The 24,755-nt window shown below is 34.0% G+C and overlaps 1 protein-coding gene across 5 annotated transcripts in view; it reads left to right on the plus strand.

Moving 5' to 3' along the window:
• The window catches only part of Pcdh7 (protocadherin 7), a 407,507-nt gene that overhangs the window by 183,073 nt on the left and 199,679 nt on the right, over positions 1 to 24,755 (plus strand). For 3 of the 5 annotated variants that reach the window (XM_021163003.2, XM_021163001.2, XM_029477352.1), the window contains exon 2: positions 9,038 to 9,254. In XM_021163003.2, coding sequence (XP_021018662.1) covers positions 9,038 to 9,254 — 217 coding nt within the window. The remainder of the gene's footprint in view (positions 1 to 9,037; positions 9,255 to 24,755) is intronic. The other 2 variants (XM_021163002.2, XM_029477353.1) reach the window with 1 other exon arrangement.

Here is a 24,755-nt window from a genome sequence, read left to right on the forward strand (position 1 = left end):
TGCCAAAACCTACTCACAGACTCTCCCCAATCCATCCAACTCCATGCCCTCCTTCTCTCTGTCTTGGGAAAACATCAATTTAAAATCATACAAAACAAAATACAAATCAAAGTACAAGAAACACACACACAAACGCTACACACACGTGTGAGCAAACATACACACACATACACCCCAAACCCCCTAAAGACAAAAATTAAAAAATCATAATAAACAAGCAAAATACCAGGAATACAGGAAAATAAAACCTGCCTCTAAAAGCAATATACAAAAAGAATCGATAAAGAGCACTACTGAGTTCGTTTCACACTGGACAAGAACATTTTGAAACTTAGCTGTGATGGGAACCAATTTGGCAAAGAGGAGCTAGTGGTAATCCACTTCTCTCAAAATATTCGCACCAAAGATTAATGAATGTTATCCGACAACATCGTTTGGATATACACGTTTTATTTTATGTACTTTTGTGTTTTTCTCACATGCATGTATGTGTAGCATGCTCCTGGCAGCCCTAAATGTCAGAAAAGGGCATCAGATGCAATGGAATTGGACTTTTGGATGAGTTTGTGCCATTCTGTGTGTGCTGGTCTCCCAAGTAAGATCTTTTGAGAGAGCAATAGTGCTCTCAATTGGTGAACTATCTCTGAAACCCCAGTTAACTTACACTTTAAGACAAGAAAACAAAACAAAAGATAAACAGCAATGTGTGTAAAACAGGGTTGGTTGCTGCACTAATCTGTATATATAAAGGTAATGATCTAGAGAGCAATTTGATACTATGTCCATTTAACAGTGTTGTTGGACTAACTTCCTCCCTAGGACCTAGGACCTCCCCACCTAGCCTGTTCTGGGCCCTATCAACAGTATAACTTCTGTTGAGAAGCACGGCTTCAATCCAATGAGAAAGTATTGGTTCAGTATGTTTCTTAGTAAACGTTCAATTTTATCTCCTTGTTCGAACACTTTGGGAAGCTGTGAGGTATGAAATGGATCCAAATTTCTGTCAGCATCTGGCATATCTTTATTTGGAATCATTCTTTCAGAAGGTGAAAATATCTGTGCTGAAGGATGTTCTGTCTAAAGATATGCATGTTATGAGCTTTGTGTTATCATCGTGCTGTAGATGTGGGGACATGAAACAGCCTTTGTTCTAACAAGAGTACAAATGAAGTGTCCACAGTAGGCTCTCATGTTTGTTTGTTCATTTGCTTTTGTTTTGTTTCTTGTCTAAAGAAAACATTGGCCTGATTTATTCATGATTTAAAACAGAAACTTCCATTCTATTCCAGGTGTGAAGAACAGCTGATTGATTTTAACTTGGTTTCCTTAACTTTTTTAAATTTAATTTTGACAATTTCAAAAATACATACAATGTATTGTGAATGTGTTGACTTTCTTTTTCTTTTTTTTTTTTTTTTTTTGGTTTTTGGTTTTCAAAGACAGGGTTGTATTGACTTTTTATTACCCCTTTTAATCTGCTTCTTGTTCTTACATTCTTTGCAACTGGTTCCCATCTATCTCCATGGCTTATGGTTTTCCGTACATCTTGGAGGTAGCCATAGCTCCTGAGTGTTCATGGATACATCTATGTTACAAGACAGCATTTCCTAACACTCCATTCTCCAGCTTTTATATTTCTTTCCTGTCATTGCTGATGCTCTCTGACCTTTCCATAGGGAGGGGGATATATTCTTGTATCCACAATAAATAACATCAATAAAATTATTTGTATAAGTTTTCTTCTGTATAATGAATAAGGCATTTGTACAAATCAGGACTTAGTAACAAGTTTCTGAAATGGAGCATCTAAGTAGTCCACAAATTGGAAAACAGCTTTTTGAATAATTGGCTCTAATTTTTCATGACATCTTTGTATGGCACTTTATACTGTATTGTATCAGAATAGGGAATCTCAGCCAAATCTGGCCTTCTGCTTCTTTCTGAATAGTCAGCCAGATAGGATTGATTTTTTTCTTTATAGTTGTAAATATTGAAAAATAACAATAGTAACATTTTATGGAGTGGAAACATTATCAGAATCTCAAAATGTTATGTCCACAAATAAAATCTCCCTTGTCAATTAACTTTTGTGTTTTTAATGACTATTTTTATGTCAAAGCTGCAGGGCCAGGTAAGTGCAGCTGAGATGTATGGCACACAGAACACGAAATATTTATATTTTGGCCCGTTGTGAAGAAGGTTTGCTAAACTGTGGGTTAGGTTTAAAAGGAACCAGTCAGAAATGCTGAAAAATAGATCAGCTAATAGTGCCTATGTTATAGCAACCCAATGAGTTATGTTCTAGAATATTTGGTTTTCTAAATCATTTTGTTGTATAAGTTTGGCTGTATTTGCCAAGAATTTTCAACTTTGCTTATTCTGTTTTTTTCATGTTTTTCATGCAATAAAATGCAAAATGCAAAGAGGCCAGTTTGCACCTCCAGAGTAGGTAGTTCTTGCAGTCAGTTTTCACTTCCACATTGAGTATTTTATTTGTACCTTGAAAAACCAGGACATAAATATGGTGCATATAGAAAGAGCCTTAGTCAAAATGACAACTTGAGTGAAAAGAACACTGTACCTCCCTGGCATCAGGAATTGGATTCCTTGCTGGTTTCGTAGTAACTAACCCACATCTGTAGAACTAAGAATACCTCTGGATTCTTAATACCTCAAGTGCACATACAAACACCAGTGTAAAATGTATAATTTTATACCTAAGTCAAGAACTAGCTATTTTTTCCAGTTTTATTTTTTATTGGATATTTTATTTACATTTCAAATGTTATCTCCTTTCCTGGTTTCCTCTCCAAAAATATACCCTTCCCCATCCCCTCCCTCCTCCCCTGCTCCGCATCCCACCCATTCCTTCTTCCTAGCCCTAGCATTTCCCTACACTGGTGCATAGAGCCTTCACAGGACAAAGGGCCTCTCCCTGCATTGGTGTCAGACTAGGCCATCCTCTGCTACATATGCAGCTGGAGCCATGAGTTCCACCATGTGTGAAGAGCTAACTATTTTACTTTCCTCAAATAAGCTTGGTAATTAATGAATCCACATGTCTCAACCTGAGTCTTTTGAGCACCCTTTCTTCTGTGAACATGAAAGAAAGACAGTCATTTTGAAGTATGGAGGAATGTTGCGACTTCAGTACATGAAGGCACCCCTAAAAAGTTTAAAGACGTGATAAAAGTTTGTTTGAGGGTTCTGCCAAATATCCTACCACCAATGCTCCATAGAATCCCAGGTATGTTTGCTCAGTAGCAGGGACACAGTCTGAGAATGTTTCATCAGGCATCTGTTCATTTGTAGGGAAAGGATTTCCATCATCAGACAGCTCTGCTTTTAATATAGAATGCAGCACTCCTCCTACGCCAAGAGCCTCCTCATGGTTTCAGTGCTTTATGACTGACAAAGAGTCATTACAAGTCGGTTTGATGGACATAACTAAGTGAATTGGAAAAAAATAATAAAAAAAGTCTTTCAGCCCATTCAGAAATAATTGATGTGACAGAGACAGCTGTATGTGAGTTCCAGATAAGGAGACAATTTATGAAGAAACTACTGAAGCTAAAAAGGAAGGTGCAGAGTTAAAGGTCCCAATAAAGTTGTCTGTTAGACACAGCACTCTTCAATAAGGGAAAGATTGAACCTGAGGTACTTTCCAATAGATGGCATCCTTAGGGGCCCATCCTCTTGCAGATAAAATTCCCATAAAGGTATTGTCACTAGTTATAAAACATGGACTCTAATGCCAAACTATCTTCATTCTATGGAATTTATGAAACACAACATTTACTAAACTTAAATCTCTTTATTTTCCTCAAATTTATCTCTACTTTAGCAAAGAAATATGCATTTTTATTCTGTAGGTTGTAACTTCAAAGATTTTGGTAAAGAATTGAGGTAAAAGTCTTTACAAACATTGCCTTATAAAACATCACAAAGGATTTTCAGGTATTATAGATTATTTAAAACTGCTTAAGCAATTTATCATGAGTAAAATTATTATGTATGTGTTTTTAAATAGTCATCTGTTAATTCAAAACTATACTTTAGATTTCACTTGGATATTCTATACATTCTCAATGATTACACTCTGTTTTTATCCTTTTAAGTTCATGGAATTTATTTATTTATTTATGTAAATGATGACCATGGTCATACATTGCTTCCCTTGCATTGCTATTTCCATGAAAGGAGGGAGACAAGAAAGAGGCTGCCCTCTCAAGTTCCATGACAACAGAAAAACAATCAAGGCAGACAGAGAACTGCCTCTATGGGATACCAGAAAACAGTGAATGGATGTGAAAGGTTTCAGAAGGCTGGTTACCAACCTAGAGAAACTTTAAAGCAATGCTAATGAGGTTTAGTCACATAGGAGTTAAAGAGAAGACAAACCATATCATTATTCTTGACTTAGCATCTTACCTGGAGTTTGAATGCATTTGTGGCAGTGTCTATACTACTGTGGTTACCCTGATCTTCTTGTTCTCAAGCCTAAGCTTCTAGTGTGTAATATTGGAGCCCCAAAGTAGCTGACAAATGCCTTTATAAATTAATTGACCACCAAAGTGTTTGTGTTTAATGAAGGATATCATCACTGTAGCCCTTGAAATATGCAGTTGTTATCATATGTGCATTATTACTTCATCAATAATTTGTGGTTTTCAACATTAATTAGGCCTGACATTTTATGTGGACTTTAGAACTTCTACCTAGAATATTTGTGAATTACTTAGCTAGCTCTATATTTTCCTTAAGAAGAAGAAGAAGAAGAAACGTAAGTAAAATGATGGAAGAGAACTCTGGTTATTTAGCAGTGGCCTGAGGCACACTACCTTTTATAGGATGTGTCTCTGAGGGAGCTTGAGGCTCTTTTTATGAGCTATCTCATTAATTCCCCCAGAATTAAGAAAAAGATATTATTATCTCTATTTTACAGACCCTTGGCCTAAGGCATAAGAACCAAAGGTCAGCTAACTTGGCCAAGGTAGCAAAGAAAATCTATAGGGAATTTTGAAATATTTGTTTTTTGCTTTCTTTTATTTTTCATATATAAAGCATAACTTTTCTTATTTAAAACCTATACACTCTTTATACATACCCATGGAAGAATTTTCTTTTGCTTTTGTGGTTATTTTGAAAATAATTCTCTGTTTAACTTAATTTAGTGTTCACTGAGCTCTTTCATTCTCTTTGTAACTTCAGTTGAACACCTTGCTTTGCTAGCATGTTACATACTCACCTTAAAATGAACACTTTTCTGTGACATTGAAGAATAATATCGAGAATCAGTAAATGCATCCCTATTTAAACCTTGGTCCAATAATCTTTAAGACCTATTTATACTTCTAAGCATGTTAATTAGAGTCTTCTCCTATTTGCATTTCATTGGTAACTTTATCTTCATTATATATATACATACATATATACATATATATATATATATATATATATATATATATATATATATATATATATACACACGCACACACACACATGGCACACACATATATATGGCATACACACACACACACACACGCGCGCGTCTATGTATGCCGTTGAGCTTCTTCACTGTATGTAATTTTTAAAGCCCATCAAATAAATGCAAGTATAGTGAATCATGACATATTTATGACCACTTCCATTCAGCTACTCAAACCAAAAAGTCCATCCCCATTGCTGGTAGCTCTTTTTTGGCCTTTCCTTAGGGTAATGGTTCTCACATCTCGAAGTGTATGAGTTTGAATGCTTTCAGATCCATGTTTCTGTGCCCTGAGAAAGACCTGCATATTGCTATAACTGATTCTAGAATCAGTAGATACTGTGGGGGAATCTGTTGGTTTCTAGAGCAGATTATCCTCAATGCTGACTTACTTAGTTTATGTTGTGGTATGTAGTGGCACTTCATTATTTATAAATTTTCTAAATAATTCAAAGTTGTGAGTAAACTCAGGAGTTGTCACTCGATTTTTCTTTATATCATCAGTAGTGAAACAGACATACACACTACTGTTTTTGTCAGAAACTTGACATACTGTCTTCCTTGCTCATCTAGTCCATCTTTAAATCTGGGGGGAGTGCCATAATTTTGTATTGTAGTACATGTTATAAAACATAACAGTCAATGAAGATAAGTCTCTGTCCTGCTCCCTCTCCCTTTCCCTCTTTCCCTCTCTCCCCTCCCCTCTCCCCAACTCCTCTCCTCCCTCTCCATATATATTTTTTCTTTCTTCCTATTCCTTCTAGATTTCTCTATACGTGCATATACCTACTAACTGAATATGTGTGGCATACTATTAGAGTTGAGTGTTAGATTATGCATCGATACCTCAGTGAAGTTCTAATACTAACTTTGTTTTATCAGTTTAAATGCATCATCGAAGTAGTTTTATACTTAAAATAGCAACAACACACAACATAGAGATATAACGTTGATATTCCAGAATATAGAATTCTAACTATATGGATCAAATGATTGGTGTGTGTGTTCTTGCTTACTGTGTCATATTTTTCAGTTTAAGTTTTAATGTGATAAATATTTGCATTTACTTAGAATCTATATTAAGTTAAGCAACTTTCAAACAAAAAGAAACTGAAGAACTGAGTGCCTTTTTAAGTACTAAAATTCTAATGCTCTTCTAAAATAAATTGTGGAGATCAAAATATTCTCAATAAAATGGGGCAAAAAAATCCAGAAAATGGAATGCTAAATTCATGACAATTATTAGCTAACACACTGTGGAACTATTTCCTTTTTCTCAGTACTTTTTTTTTTCATTAGAAGGATAGAGGTTCTCTCTGTCATTGTAGTACTACATTGGGGAAAAGAAAGAACTCAGCACAGATTCTCAAGTTACTACTTTCACCCAAAAGTTACTTTTTTAAAATAACAAAATGAAGCAACATTTTAAAAATTATTTCTCATTTTTCTTTTCTGTATTAATAGTGTGTGTATTTCTGTGTTCATTTTAAACTCTTGCTTTGATAGTTGAAACTGATCCTAAAAGAAATGAAAGTCATTAAAATAGAATTAAGACTAACCTTTAACCTTTCTTCCACATTCTTTTTAGAATGATAAATAATTTTAACCCATTGTATAGCCTTTGTAGTCCCTCCCTTATTCTTTATCATTAAAATTCCACTGCTCAGTACTGTTTGCTGAAAATAACAGGGTGGTTTTAAGAAAGCTGCAGTACCTTTAACCACTGAACCATGATTTAAATTTAAAAAAGGCAGAAATAAAGAAAGCTGTAGTAGTGACATTTTCAAAGGGAGACCAACCTCCTCAGGCAATTCCAGATACTTTTTGGCTACCTGATAATATTAAGTGGGAGGGAATATAAACAGAAATGAAAGCAAGATAAACAAAAATGATTCCTTAGTGCAAATCTAATGGTCATAGAAACATAAAAACATAAAAACGGTAAGAGTTCTTTGCAAAGGCCATGTCTGTAGACATTTTGGTTAGTGAGTTTGGTCCCATGATGTATAGACTGCCCACAGTGAAATACTGCGTGACCATTTTTCCATTCTGCTGTCCTAATTGCATGAAATATTATAAAGTCCATAATGATACTAAATGCCCACCAATCTTTAGATCTTAAAGTAGGATGAAGAAATCTGCATATACTGTATGTTTCTATTATGCTAACAAAGAATGATATAATAGCAGGAATATCAATTTGCAGGTTTCATAGTAAATTTTTTTCCTAAAACAGAATAAGGGAGACATTTGTGGAAGCATATATTAGACTTTAACAAAGTCAATTTACAAATTATGAGGAAATGCTACAATTCAACTGTCTTGTTTAATTAACCTATGATGTGCAGATAATCCTTATAACTCTACAGTCCTATTGGTCATGGTAAGGATTAGTGATTTTTGTACAATGAGCTTTCGAACTAGAATCACTCAGAAAAGCTTCTTAAATTTATACTATGTTTTGGCAGCAGTAAATTTATACTGTGTATTGATAATGGAGAATGTGGATTATAAGTATAATAACTATGTACATACGTGTCAATTCGAAATTCATGAGGGGTTAATGTATGAAACTATTATTAAGAATTTCAGACAGCTACCAAGCAGCATTTGGTATATACATCACATAATATGTCACCTAACCAATACTATATATTCCATTAATGCTTTCGTTGGCCTTCTGAATGATGCAGCATTGGTTTGTTGCCATAATAAACTTGAATTTATTTTAATGTTACTATGTAATTCAGATAACTTGCATGTCTCATGCCCCATAGATATGAGCAGCCATTGACACTAAAACGGGTACTTGTTGGTTCTATTTGAAAATTCTTGAGGACCTGTAATAAACAAAATAAACACTACATCGTGTTTGAATGAACTGCAACTGTTGTAACTACAATCAGTTAAGACTTTTAATTTCTTTTTCATTCATTAGTTGAAGAAAGTTTTACAGATCATCTCACTATATGTGCCTTAAACAGATACTTTATAGGAACAAAGTCATAAATACTTTGTGATTTCATAATTCCACATTCATGTTCTCATTTATCAGCTGCACTGTTACTAGCTGAATTTCAGCAAACACGGGATTATATGTCTATATTATATCGACTGGATTTGAATGCCTTATGTCATTTGAAGTATTGAGATGACATTTTTTCACAATGAATTGTATTGGTATATTATTTCCTCCCAGAGTTACTGATCATTGTTTTTATTAAATCTATTTGAGGAAAATATAAAGACTACTGAATGGGAAAAGATTGAATATATAAAACTAGTTTCTTTGATTTCAATGCATTTGTGGGTAAAATATTATTTTTCTTACACTTGTTTCATAAGGAAGATTTTTGTTTTCAATAGTAAAATATAAACTCTTGGCTTATCTTAGGTGATATATAGTTATCCAAATATATTCTACCTGTTTAATTATTTTGTATTGAATTAGTGTCTGTAGATTTTAAAATATGTAATTAATGTATTTTATGAAATAAGATCATTTACCATCTTATATCTTAGTGACATTCAGAATCTTTTCTTTTACAGCCATTTCGTAGAGTGACGTTTTCTGTTGTGAGTCAGCCTCAGGACCCACATCAGGGGTCACTGCAGAGTTGCTATGACAGCGGGCTGGAGGAGTCAGAAACACCAAGCAGTAAGAGTTCATCAGGGCCAAGACTGGGTGCCCTTCCACTCCCAGAGGACAACTATGAGAGGACCACGCCGGATGGCAGTGTTGGTGAGGCAGAGCATATGGAAAATGGTAGGGGCAAACACAACATCCACACACATAATCACGCTAGTGAGCCCGAATAATTAGGCTTGTGAAAAGCTAGTCTAAAATAAAAAAAACCAAACCAAAACAAAACAAAAAACAAAGTAGCTTACACCAAAATTAATTTAAAATTCTAAATATTTGGTAAAATACAGAACTCACAAATAAAGAAACATAAATCTATAGATAAAAATTCATAAAATCACACCATCATTTAAAGTAGTGCATCAGAAATAAATGCACCTATTTATAAACTGGAGCATTTTCTACCATGAAAGTGCTAACTCAGTGCACAACTGCAAAAGCACAGCCACTAAGGGAGGTCTTGTATGAGTGTTTTCTTCTATTCATTTTTGTCATGCAACTATTTCTTCAATGAACACAAACCAACCGTAGCAAAAGTCACACACTTTGCTTAACTATTTCCTTCTTTCAATATTCAGCAATGCAGTTTTGACCCTTTGCTTTTGAATGCCAGGTGAATTGGATCAGAAATGAGCAGTAGTGTCTTGCTCTCCCTAGCATGCATTAAATGCCATTACAATTTCTCTCTCCTTAAAGTACATGGTTTAATCTCTATTTTTGAAAGAGAAGGGGAATAAAACAAATTATAATTCCCCCTTTCCTCACCTCATTGTGAGCCTATTCTCATAATTGTCACAATTGGCCTTCTCTGCCTTTTGTATATCATAAAATATGTTGCAAATAATACATGTAAATGCTTTCACATTTGCTCATGTTCCCAAAGGCAACCGTGTTATTTATTTTCTAGATTTTGAATACTCGATAAACACTTGAGGCATGAGTTTATTTCACAGTGGAGAGGCAAAGCTTTTCCTAACTTCATTTTTATTTCTAATGTGAAAGAGATACAGTTATATACATCAAGGAAAGCATGAAAATTGCATATGGTTTTCTGTCATTCACCATCTCAATCCTCTTATGAAAAAGGCTCTTTTTCTTGCTTTATATCAGTTTTTTTCAGTGGTGGCATATATATTATATTTAAGAGAGTATATTAATTAAAGAAAAATGCACCTTTTGATTTAGAAATGTACTTGTGAATACTAAAATCCAGTAAAACATAAATCAAAAAGTGACCCCAAGTGAAGTATTCCACATTAAATCATACTGAGTAATTGCCTAAGTATTGATCTTTATTAAATATGATATCAGGGCCTGTTGATTGAAGTCCCTCTTGATCAATTCTCTAGACTTTAAATGGCATTTTGCCTCCTGGCTATAAGGCATGCTTATCTGTGTGTATGGTGGTGTGTGCTAACGTGGAAGGGACTTTGACATGATCTTTAAAAAAACATTTTGTCAGTAATTTTATTAAATGAGTGTAAAATTTTGGTATGAATTAAAATGCAGTTGAATATATATTTAAGGGAAATGTATTTAAAGTTCTAATTATATATATATATATATATATGTATATATATATATTAGAATAGTTCTTAGTCAGACAGGCTTCATTGCTCTTGAGACTTCTATTTTATATGAAATTTTCTTTTGATAATAGTACAATTTTACTTGTTCTTAAAAGTACTTTCTTTACTCTAGAAAGAATGTTGTATCAGTAAGTGTTTTTTTATGTCAGTGGTTTTTGTAACCCTGGCATTTTAGTTTTTATTATTATTTCCTTTTTTAATTTAAAGATGGTATGCATTTTAAATATAATCAGGAAATGATGCCTAATTAAAGTATAATTATGTTTGGTAAGCTCACCTAGGGCAATTTTCAGGAAACATGAATGTCATGAAAAAAGAGAGGAAAATTTAAATAGAATAGAAAGTTCACTGAAACAATTTGCTAAATAAATTTCATTTTTTTCCTAACTATGTAGTAAGTGCTATAAACAGAAGAGGCATAGGATCACAACCAATTTTTCTACACATGACTGACACTTAAAACACAGGGTGCATATAAATGCTTTGTCATCTGTTGCCTGTGATCTATATTGTCCCTGATCTATATATAATTATAGATGAGATGGGATGCACTTTGAACAAGCCAGACTCAAACGTTGACATTTGAGTAACAGTTCTGTTTGGATCTTAGATTGCTAAATTCTCATGTACTTATAGAGTATAATTGTATTGCTTGAGTTCTGGTAAAATTTCATCTTCTATATTAATGGGCCATTCTTGTATAAATAGAATTAGAACTGAAACCGGTCAAGTATTCATTTGCAATATTTAATTGGAATACAGGTAATCTGCAGTTTTTTGCTTGGTTAGCTTTTCATCAGAATTTGTTTCGATTTTCATTTGGATTCTCTATAAAAATATCATTTTATATGCTGTCCTAGTTCCTAATTATTATCATACCAAATATTTTTCTTTCAGTTTTAACCTGGATGAAATTGTGCACACATCACTAAGTGTCTTGGATTAAGTCTCATTGGAAAGTTTAGAAGAAAATTAGCAACACAGTAGTATATAATGTTCCTCTGTTATTTAACAAAAGAGAAATAAGTTAGAGTGTCTAATAAGATGTCAAAGACATCATGCCATGGAAGGCATTGAAATGGAAAAATAGAAACAAAAATGTATCCAAATATATTTATATTTTACCAAAAGATATATTGTTCTTTTTTAACTTATTATAAAAGTAGTTTCATTAATAAGGAACATGAGTTGTTTTTCTGTTTAGCTAGTTTTACATAGTCCGATTTCAGGGAAAAATAGTACAATGTACAGGGCACATTATTTATTAGCATGGAGACTCACTATTCTGATGTTCTGGTGAATTTCTTAAAAAGTTAAATAGCACTTATGCCACTTAAGATATTTCAGGGAAAGTATATATTTATCCATGCCAATGATCACTAATACATTCGTTTTATTAATTACCATCCACATGTTGATTAATGTTGATAATTTTTTCAATAATAATGAGATAATTGGTTATTTGATAATATATTAAATTTTTAATGCAATAATATTTCAAAATATAAAGTTCACAATAAAAAGTTATAATAAAATGTTGGATTTTAAATATTTAAAACTTGTATGTAGGAATTGATAATTCAAGTAAAGGAAAATATTAAGCATAAAGGCATCATTACTTCAAAGACAAATATAGACTATATCTAGCTTTCTCTTTTTTGACAGGAAACTAAGGTTCAGAATTTCTCTTCGAACGGTATTTCACTTTCTTTGGGGCTATAGTATTTATCTTAGTTTCAACCTTTAAGCCCTGGTCTATTTATTCTATTAAAAGTCCCACTCTGTGTCAACTTTGCAAAGCCTGTTTGCCTTTTCTACACATGCCTTTAATATATCTGGCATATTACAAGCTCAGCTACAGAAAATACTCCACTTGGTTTCTGATCAACATTGTCATCAGAGGTGGTCAGTCCACATAACTCTTTTCAGTTTGTGCCTGATTATTTTCATGTCTGTGAAATAAATTATCTTTGAAATATCACTGTAGTCCAACAACTTGTTTCTGCCTTTATATCTGATCTTCTTTGATTTTTAAGTTTACATTATGTTTCATATATATATATCTATATATATATATATGTATATATATAGATATACATAAATGTAGAAAAGGGATATAAAATCTCTCTCTATCTCTATCTATCTATCTATCTATCTATCTATCTATCTATCTATCTATCTATCTACACACAAAGATTTTATATATGTAGATAGAGAAAGAGAGATGCAAGGTAGAAGAGAGAAACAGAGAAAGAGGGAGGGGGAGGAAGATCCTCCCTTCTTGTGAAATGTGTAGTAAACTTTTTGTGTATCAATGTGGGTATGGCACTAGCAATTTTAAGGCCTGCCTAGCAACCCACATAACATCTGTTCATACTGATAGTAGAGAACACATTTATGACATAAATCAAAGAAGAGGGTTGAGTTAGGTTTGTGATTTCTGATCAGGAGAGTGGATATATTGTCATTAAGCAGGCCAATATGGGAGATGGTTTCAGAACCTCCTTCAAACCACACTGCAAGAGATGTATTTCACCCTGGCCACAGTGCCCTTCACATTTGTTAGGTATTATGCCTCAGTAGAGAAAGTATTGCTACTTCTTGTTTGACATGTAACTAGGTCAGACTAAGAATGGACAAAAAAAGAAATTGGTACATATATTTTTCCCTAGGTAAACTTTTATACTAGACCACTAGGCAGGTTTTAAAAATTAAACAATTTGAGAAATTTGATTCTTTTAAGTCCTTGATGAACCTCAGGAATTCATTTTTCTTATATCTAAAATATATTTAAATTTTATGCATTATATTTTTAATCCTATTCCTAATTTTGTCAACCTTATATAAGGTTGGCTCCATTATTTTATTTATATCCTGTCTTCTCTGTCTCTTCATTACACATGCTTTTACTAGAATTTAGAATTCCTTTATACTGGAAATCAAAATATGGTACAGTATATGGTGAACCAATTTTCTCTTTGGCATTACATTTCTACATTATATTCAGATGAACATAAACATTCAATAGGAGAATCTGTTTTCCAGTGGCCAACCAAATTAAGAGTAGAGACCAAGCAGGGTTTTGTGTGGAACCAAGCATCCTCTGTTCTAACACCCTTCTCTAGTGACATCTCTAAGGCATTCTTTTGTAGTTGATATCAGCCTATCATGTTTTCATTTACACACATATATCTTACAAAACCTTCTCAAATGTCCCAAGATTTTTATATAGGTGTGAATTGCACAACCTTAAACTCAAAATAAGTACCTCACATTATTTACTATAGGAAAAGACTGCTGGTCGTTGCTAGGAATTTTCTTTCACAGTTCTGTTGGTCTCCTTGTCAATGCAGTCACCAGTATCTCACTGAGGCTAGGTTTTCTACTTTTTTTTTTTAAAGCAATCTATGATATGGTTCTGTACTTCACAATTATCTGCAAAACAAGAAGAAAAATCTGTAGGCCACCACTGTCAGATAGCCTTGTTCTTCCCTGTCCCTAGCGATTAAATAGAGATATTGATTAGACATGATGGTAGGTCTCAACCAATCAAGATGTGTGCTGCAGCTCCTCTGTATCCTGCCAGTAAATGGAGCTGTGTAAACTAAAATAACCTAAGATGACACTGTCCTAGAAGACACTTATCACCACTGTAGACAGAATCAGGTGGTTTGAAATAGGTCTTGAAGCCTAATAGCATTAGTTTGAAATCCACTTATGTCTCTATTTACTTAGCACTATGCTGAGCCCCAGTTACTTGTATCACCTCATCTTTGTAGAATAAAACAATTCTGATGACATTGAAATAACTTATTAATAAATATGACTTTAAATCCATCTATGAAATGTTAAAAGCTATTATTTAGTGGGGTGGTCAGTAAACTTTATTGTTAATTTGAGGGAGATTTGGTGTAATTTAATATCTAAAGTTTTCATTAAATGTTTTTAGTCTTACAAAGACAGCATGCCATAACTAATGGTCTAAGGTATTCTGACCATGAAGTGTTTGTACTGAGTTTCCTTCTGGGTGAGATCCAGGCGACAGAGCAAGAGCACAACAGGATTGGCAGGAACCTTCCTGCCTGTTTTCTGCCATCAAATCTATCTGAAAATTTACACTTCCTGTTTACCTCTTCTATTGCAGCTAATTTATATTTTTGTAAGCAAAGCATTTTCTCCTTCAGTAAAGCTGTATTTGGGCAGTGTCAAAATTATGTATATATATATATATATATATATATATATATATATCATATACTTTTTAAAAAGATCGTGCAGTTTATATTCAGTTTTTTCAGTTGGGTCCATTATCCTTCCTGTACATATTTCCCTTCAGATGGCTGCAAAATTCTCACACTTACAGGGGAAATGAACAAAAAGTGTTCAATTAATATGCATGCCCAACTCCAAGTCCTTTCTTTTCTAATCTCAGTATTAATAATTAATACTGATAAAAATACATTGCTGTGTTACCCTTTTTATTATAATTTTGTCCTTTAAAGCTGCATCACTCTGCTGAACTCTTATGACATTTTAAAAGACAATGGGTTCTCATCTAACCTCTAAGTGACTTTGGAGGTCTGTTAGTGGGTTTGCTCCCATCAGACATGGTATAAGACTTCTGTGGAATTTTACCCCTAATTGAAAATACATTGGTTGTTTATCTCCTTAGTTAAAAAGTGATTATAATCTTTCCTGCCTCTCAAACAGACATATAGAGAGACACATTCTCTCACTCAATATGTCTCTGTCTCTCCTATTCTTATCAGTTTTTTTTTCACAGAATATGTACAAAATTATGATACTGGTAAGGTATAAAGATAATCTTAAAATTCTTCTTAGTCACACAAACACACACACACACACACACACACACACACACACACAAATGTAAGTATAACCGGTCCTTGAAAGTGTATTTACCCTGCCTCTGGGTATAGCTCACTTACTGAGACACTGATTTGTTTCAATATTCCCCTTCTAGAGAAAAACACTCTTTATTTACCTGTTCTATTGCAGCTATTTCTTTCATTTTTTTCGTAAGCAGAGCTTTTTTTTCTTGAGTAAAGCCATGTAGAACATTATCGCCTATAACCCTTGTTTCGTGATTGTATGGAAACAGAATTCTGGTTATTCATTTTGACTCAACAAACATGTATTGAAATTGAAATATGACTAAGGCTTTGTGAGGAAGCTTGAGCAAATGAAAAAGAATTCCTGCTTTCACAATGCAGTCCTTTCTGTCAGGAGAGGTAGCCTTGTTTGTAGTGAACTAGATATGATGTTGAAAGGAGAAAATGCATTGGGGGAGATCAGACTGATGTTAGAAATAAAACAAGGATAGGAAAAATGTATCAATAAGAGCATTTGCATTTCACAAATGAAGATTCAGGCTGGAAGAAGGCCTTGATGTATTGTTCTCCTCTTATTCTCTTCACTTACATTCTGTTTAGTTTAGATCCAATAATTACGTTGGCTGGGAAGCGTTATTGTTTTTTTTAAAAATATTTTTATTAGGTATTTTCCTCATTTACATTTCCAATGCTATCCCAAAAGTCCCCCATACCTTCCCCCCCAACTCTCCTACCCACCCACTCCCACTTTTTGGCCCTGGCATTCCCCTGTACTGGGACATATAAAGTTTGCAATTCCAATGGGCCTCTCTTTCCAGTGATGGCCGACTAGGCCATCTTTTGATACATATGCAGCTAGAGTCAAGAGCTCCGGGGTACTGGTTAGTTTATAATGTTGTTCCACCTATAGGGTTGCAGATCCCTTTAGCTGTTTGGTTACTTTCTCTAGCTCCTCCATTGGGGGCCCTGTGATCCATCCAATAGCTGACTGTGAGCATCCACTTCTGTTTGCTAGGCCCTGGCATAGTCTCACAAGAGAGAGCTATATCTGGGTCCTTTCAGCAAAATATTGCTAGTGTGTGCAATGGTGTCAGCATTTGGAAGCTGATTATGGGATGGATCCCCGGATATGGCAGTCTCTAGATGGTCCATCCTTTCGTCACAACTCCAAACTTTGTCTCTGTAACTCCGGGAAGCATTATCTTAAATCACAGATTGGTTTTTTTTTTTTTTTTTTTTTTTTTTTTTTGAGACAAGGTTTCTCTGGAATTCAATCTGTAGACCAGGCTGGCCTCTAACTCAGAAACCCATCTGCCTCTGCCTTCCAAGTGCTGGGATTAAAGACATGCACCACCGGGCATGCCCCTATTAAATCACAGAAATTTAAATCATTCATGTTATATCAAGGTACTGTGAATAACAGTAACTTGTATCTGTGTGCATGTATGTGAAACGTACATGTACATATGCGGGCACTCGTGTGGAGACAAGAAGTTCATGGTTGTGTTCCCTTTCAATTGTAGTCAGCTTTCTTTTTTTGAGGCAGTGTCTCACTGAACCTAGAGCTCATAGATCATACTCTTCTGAGTGGCCATTGAACTCTAAGGATGTCTCTCAGTGATTGCACTAGGATTACAGGTAGTGTTCACCTGTCTCTTTTACATGGATCCTGGAGATAACTTAGAACCTCATTTTAGTGGTTCAAGCACTATACCCAGTGACTTACCTTCTCAGTCCTCATCTATCCCTCTCTCTCTATCCCTCTCCTTCTTCCTCTATCCCTCTCCTTCTTCCTCTATCCCTCTGTCTCTTCCTCTCTTCCTCTCCTTCTCCCTCTAACCCTCTCCATTTCCATCTCCCCACTCCCCTCCCTCCCCCCTCTCTCTCACACACACAGTGGTCTCACTATGAAACACTAACTGTCTTGAAAGTTGGGATATAGACCAAGCTGCCTGTTACACCACAAAGATTTAGCTGCCTCTGCTTCCCAAATCCTGGGATTATGTATTTTGTTTAAAATCAGCTTTCACCCCCCCCCCCACAGACAGACACACACAGACAAACACACACACAGACACACACAGACAAACACAGACAAACACACACACACACACACACACAGAGACACACACACACAGTCTTTTAAGGTTAAGTAGTCATTGAAATTTTTAGAAGTTAGTATTGACGTAATTGGCAGTAGAAACCAGATTCAGACCTACACTGGAGAACAAATTAATTGTATGTCTGTGTTCTCTCCTTGCTTATAAAAATGGCCTAAGTACTAAGTAGGTTTATTCTACCAATAAACCAATACATTTAATAAGGCCCTGTTAAGATTATTTTTATGTCACCCCTCTGTTCAGAAGACCAATTATGCTTCCCAGGCTAAGCTCATGAATGAATTATATTATAGCAGATCAGATATGCCTATTCTTTTTAGGGAAAAAATAACAATTACTTCAATCTTTGTGTTTCTTAGAAGTTATTTTTGCATTGTGACACATTCCACTCTTATCTAAAATTTGGAAAGGTAGTTTGCTTTGTTTTAATTTTTTTATTTAGTTAAGTGTTTCCTTATTCTTGCAGGCAGAGTTTTCATATTGAGTCTTTTTATCTTGTATGCATTTTTATTACTGTCCAGAAAATATGATTAACTTTCTATTAAATATGTGAGACGATGCAGATTTAAATGCCTCCTCCAAATAACCTTTTACCATTTATATGTAGCAGTGTCAAGGAAAATGACCTTTTATACTATATGTGTTCAAGTGAAAAGTATGTCAAGTCTAAAGTTGCTTCAGAAATAAACATATCATAAAATCTGCCACAAGCTGTTTCAAAATTTTCTGCAGGGTTTCTTATTTTTAAACGTTTTTCCATCTTTTATTTTAATATCTGCTGTAAAATGATCACCATCTACTTTGGAGAGATCCCTGGAGACCAATACAGGACCTACAGCATGCACATGGCTCTGAGATTGCATTGCTCTGAGTTACAGTTTCTTTTCCTGAATTGCGTGTATTGTTTCTCTTCTGGGTGAGGCCATATGTCATGAAACCCAAACCCTCAGAGAAAGTTCATAGATGTTATAGTGGAAACTCTGTACACGTCCAGAATTTGGAATATTGTGAGAATTCAGAGCTAAATGCAACCATTGATTGTGAGTAAAGCATTTAGTCTACTGAATTCCAATTCAAGAGACAAAGGGGAATGCTCGTTGCTTTCTACATCCTTGAATATTATGAGATAGAATTCTGTGAAAATAATTAAATGTGGAAAAGTAGTGTAAAAGAGCTAATGTTATAAGTAATTAGGATGTATGATATATCAGGAGTATGGAAAATTATATTTAAAACTTTAATGTGTATATGTATATTCGTATATGAGTGAGTATATGTGTGTATACACACACATATGTTTGAAGAAATTCTGAGGAAGAAAACTTTTAAGCAACTTGTTGCAAATTCTAATATGAGCTTATTTCTAAGACATCTTTACTTTTGTCATAGTTTTCATGTGAACACATTTATTATAAATGGTTATTTTTTTTTGAGACTGTTACATATTAGAAGTAAAAGTCTGTTTGGAGGAGACATTTAAATCTACACGTGTTACAAGTATTCTCTCACACTTTTAATACAGTCTTAACACACACACACACATTTAACAAATATGTATGTACAGGATATATTATATAAATGAGTACGGAATCTGATACAGAATTTTAGGAAATATTAAGTGATACTAAAATAGCAATGGGGTGGGCAAGATACTTATTTATAGACTAAACAGGGTGTAGATATTGCTGATATTAGTGGAAGTTAGATGACTACCAAAACTGGAATCAAGAAGTATAACATAAGTACATATTTGAGAAATTCTAAGATGTTTTCAAAGGCAACCAACCCACTAAATGTATTGTTTTACATAAGTATTAATGAACTTATGTCAAGACTTATCAATTCATGCTCTCAACTCAAGCTATTTTTGAAAGGAAAGTTTTCAGCAAAGTCTGACACTTCTAGCAAACTACTGCTGTCTTTTCTTAAAGGTTATGAATTTTTTTTCACCAAAACTTGTTTTGGTGTTCTCTGAGGACTTTCATATATTATTTTATTTTACTGTGCTTAAAATGTGTCCATTTCACAGAGTTGTAACTAAAAGAATATTTAAATTTTTACATTTGTGGGGTGACCGAATTAGTGAGAATATTGCCATGGTCATTACCAAAGCATTGGGTTTTGGGATTCAAAGATCCTTGATACTGCAATAGTGAATAGTGCAATTGAATTTCAATAGAACCACACAAGTAGATGTGTTTCCGAACAGAAAACCATGAAAATGGAAATGGACTGGGAAACACATTTGAACCCTGCTGCACAAAGATTGTCTAAGTGTGTCACGTTTCATACATACATGAGACCACAAAAGTGTGAAGACTTTACTGAATGTGGGGACCCCAACAGAAGAAAGTCCTGCTGTTGTATGAAGACTTCCTAATAATGATTTTGCAGGAGGCTGACCCTTTTTATTTTGTGCTATCTATGCAAATGTATCACCAATGCCAGTAAGTTTTCTCTGTGTTCATTGTTGCTTTGTAGGAATTCATGTGTAGGAATTTGTAGGAATAGAATATATAAAAAGATTATATTGGTGAAATACCTCCTATAGCTCAATAGGCTTACTATAATAATCATTCCTAATTATAATAATCAGGAAAAATGGGAACCGATGAGGATTTGTTTCTTTTATATCTATAGATATATCCATTATTTGGCTATATTTAGAACAGGAAATGCTCTGTTCATTGACTTGGAGCAGTGACAACAATATGTAAGATTATAGTACAGCAAACTGTGTCTAGAATTATTTTTCTTGATACATAAAAACACACTTCTATCATAGGCCCAGAGTTAGAGTCAAATATGGTACCTAATTCTTAGCAATAAGAGTGTAGTGTCAAATTGCAATATTGGTTCAATAAATTTAGAACAAGAGAATCTCCCTTTCTTTCCGAAAGCAATATTCTTTACTTAAGAGATCCTGGGGAATAACTATGCTTCTTAAAGTACTCCATGATGAGGATGAACTCAGGGGAGCTTTTCACTCAGACCCATGAGGCCTGGCTGGGCCTTTAGAAGAATCTCTCTGGACAAAGAGCTCTGAACACTGAGTACTTAGAATTCTTCCACTTAGTACTCTTATCAATATTGGGTTCCAACAGAGTTCAATTTCTTAAATTAGAGATCACTTTTATTCCTCCTTAGGCTTTCATCTCTTAAGGTCATGGTCCTCAACCATCCTGATGCTTCCTACTAACTTTTTAATACAGTTGCTTATGTTGTGGTGACACTCAACTATAAAAAATTTCATTGTTAACTCATAAATAATTTTGCTACTCTTATAAATTGTAATGTAAATATCTACTATGCAGTATATCTAGTATATCAACCCAAAGAGAACCCATAGTTTGAGAACGACTTCACAATCCTCAGGGATTTACATAGTCTTTCTTTAAAATTACAAATGTTCTCAACATTACCTTCAGGAACTTATGTATAATAAAATCACATAACTTCATACACCTTGTTATATTAAGTCAACTGTCTTTTCAGTACCTTACTACTCAAGAATAATACTTTAATGATTTATCTGCCCAGGCGATGCTGCTATTCCCATTATAAAGAACTATCTCTTAGGTTGGTAAATAGTTGACCCATAGTTTTTACCTGTAACAAAATGCCTTCAATTTATCAAATTGAAGAAAATTGGTTCCAGAGGCCTCATCTTTCTCTTCACATCAACTGAAGCACTGCTGAGGATACATCACCTTTGAACAAGTGGCAGGAAGCAGCATGCTCACTCCCAAGCATATTTTTATCAGAGATCTTCCCATTCAGCTCGCTGCCCTTTATGCGATGTGATCAATTGCGTTCAGCCTTCAGCATTTCTCTGAAAATTCAATTTTGAGAGCCTCTGCTAGTTTCCTGGACAACCTGGGTTCATCTCTTTCTCCAAGAATAATGAAGATCTGAAATTTAATTCTAGCCGATTTCAGGCCTTGCCTGTTTCTATCTTCTCTTTTGAAATCAAGTCCACGTGCCTTTCTTTTGCAGCCCCTGTCTCAATGTTCTGAGTGTCCCTAGGATCAAGAAACCATTAAATTAGTTCTATCAGTTGTCCCATGGGTTTACAGATACTCAGGTGTATTTTCTTCAGTGGCCACTATTTTGTTATAGTGCAAAGAAAACACAACTCTTGAGTAGATTATTCTGCTTTTGGTATTTTCAAGTTTTTTTTTTTTAAGGTGAAATATATTACTGTTTTAGAGTAATGAAAGGCCCTAGATTCATCTGATACTTATTTCATTTCACAAGGAAAATTAAAGGACTTTCCCGGAGTCTGGGACTCAGCCTCACCCTCCCTCTAGTGAACTTATTCACAGTAACTGAACTCACCATCCCCTCTGCCTCTGTCTTACTAAGACTTATATTTAGCCTTTGAGAATTAAATAATTCAATCTCTATCAAAAGACATTATATTTATTTTATTTCAGACTATTATATTTCCTTTAAGATACCTTCTAGAAATTAACAGATTTTAAAAGGTCTTTTATATTATTACTTAAATTCTACCATCTCACAAATTATAATTTGTTATATCTGCATGCAAACAATTAAGTCTTGAGCTATAGCTCAAACCTCATCAGTCTGAGCAAGAGATGTTGGATATATTTCGTGCCATTTCCCTGGTTATTGGTACAAAACTATGACTGTCATTATCTCAGCTAACTCCATGAGCTGTTATACAATTATATACGAACATGCACGCACACACACACACACATGTACACACACACACAAACATGTACACACATGTGTGCTCACAAACACACACTGTAACTAAGCATTATTACAATATCATTAATTAAATGCTTCTTTGTCTATACAGTTGTTAAAATCATTCTTGAATATACTTCCATTTTCTATATAGAATAAAATCAGAAGTCAGATTTGTAATATTAAATATAAAAATTTTCAATTGTTCATTGTCATTTAACTTAGCTAAGAATGTGAGTTTTCTCTTGGCCCTGTTTAATCCTCTATTGGATTCCAATGCTCTGTGCTCAGAACACATGAATTCTATTTGCTGTGTGCAAGTTCCAGTGTTTATCACAAATATAATTATATGAAAACAGCAGAAAAAAACATTGTAATGTCACATTTGTTTTCTACCAGTCAAGTGGCCTTTCATTTAAGAGGCCTGATTATGTTTTACTATATTTATCGATAAGGAATAGTAAATGGAAAAAATGAGTATCTAACAAGACATTGGTCAATATCTATCAAGGATATTCAGTGTCAGGATCAGAATAGTTCTTGAAGGCATTACAAACAGTACCAGATACTAGTGACAGAAAGTAAAGTCTTGTAATGATTATGGGCAATATCAGTGGATAAAATCTGCCAATTACACACCCATCCACAGTTCTTATTCAGATACTCATTGAAATCGCTAATTAAGCCAAATATATTTATAAACTTAAATTCAACTTTTTTGTGGCATTTGAGATCATTTTAAGAGCATGGTTCAAAACCAATTATAATACAGTTGAAGCATAAAAGAATAGAGCAACCTAGTCATTGGAAGTGTCTCTTATGTCAGAGACAAATGAATTAGAAATCCATTCACACATCTTCCTACACACATGGGAAGTTACCAGAAAAGAATAGCAAGTAGTTTATACGAAAAAAATGGAACATCATCTTTATATTAAGTAAAATATCAACAGCATAAGGAAAATTATGATAATAAACTAAAGCTTTTAAAGTACATAACCACCTACTAATGAATATTACTCATCCACCTGTTATGGACTCATCCTCATAAAATTACAATAACCTATTTTTGCCCATGAAATGTAGATATGTAAAAATAATACTCAGTAATTGTAGGTGTCTAAACCATACTAGATGTTTTTAATTTTATGCTATTTTACTTCTTTTAGATTCAAATGACTACATTTGCATTATCTTATTTAATGCATACAATATTTAACACAATCAACATTTTTAAGGTTAATTTTTTATTTTATGCATTTAAAGGTTTTTCTACACTTATGTATGCATTCTATGTGAATGCATATATTTGCAAAAAGAGGACATCAGAGTCACTGAAATCAGAGGTAATGAAGTTATGAGTCACCTTGTGGGTGCTGAGAATTGAACCCAGGTCCCCTGGAAGGACAAATAATACTCTTAACAACTAAGCCACTTCTTCACCATCAAGTTATTTCTACTTTAAAAACACATTAAGTAGGAAAATAGCTTTTGTGCTATATCTAGTAGAAACCTTTATTTGTTTAGTTCTCAGCAAGCCACTTGCTCTCTTGTTTTCTCATTGTATAACACAGCAATAACTTTATTCCTTGCACAGAATTCTTCTTAGGTCTTGTTTTACTAGAAAGCTTGGTGAGTCCTGTCCAGTGGCACATACCTGCATTCCCAGGCTTGGGCAATGTTCTAAGACAGGTTAATTTTGTGTGACACAACTTTTGTGAACTATAAAGCAAGTTTAGTCAAGTCAGGTCTATATATTGATAACTGGTCTCAACAAACCAACCAACAAACCAATCTTCTCAAAAATAAAATGCATAACAAAAGAATGTATAGCATATTCTTTCAGCCTTTTGCACAGAGCAATCTCTTATTTTATCATCATGAACCAATCAGGCCATGGTGTTGACATGAGTCAAGTATTCATGTCACTAAATCAGAAAGAGACTAACGAATGTGTTTTTCTTTTTGCTAATTCCTTTTGCTAATTATTTCAAAATAACAGCTTAATAGAAATTACCTCAAATAGGGTAAGAATGAATGTCAACTTAATATTCATGTCTTTAATTTGATGGTTCAATTTCATTGGTAGTTTATACATATGTACATACAGTCTGACATAGTCATGCAAACACACGTGGAGGAGAGTGTGGTGAGATTGCTTAACAATATATAAGGACCCTTGAATTTAACACATTAAGAATCAGTTACTGAAGTTGGTCCCTGGACTAAAAAATTCCCTTTCATTTAGGAAAACCATTCAGTGAAGTAAGTAAAAAATGATTGTTGAACAAGTTATTTAATATATTTAGCATTTTGTGGTAATGCTGAAAATTTCAAATCAGG

This window comes from Mus caroli, chromosome 5, assembly GCF_900094665.2.
Source record: "Mus caroli chromosome 5, CAROLI_EIJ_v1.1, whole genome shotgun sequence".
Lineage (NCBI taxonomy): Eukaryota > Metazoa > Chordata > Mammalia > Rodentia > Muridae > Mus > Mus caroli.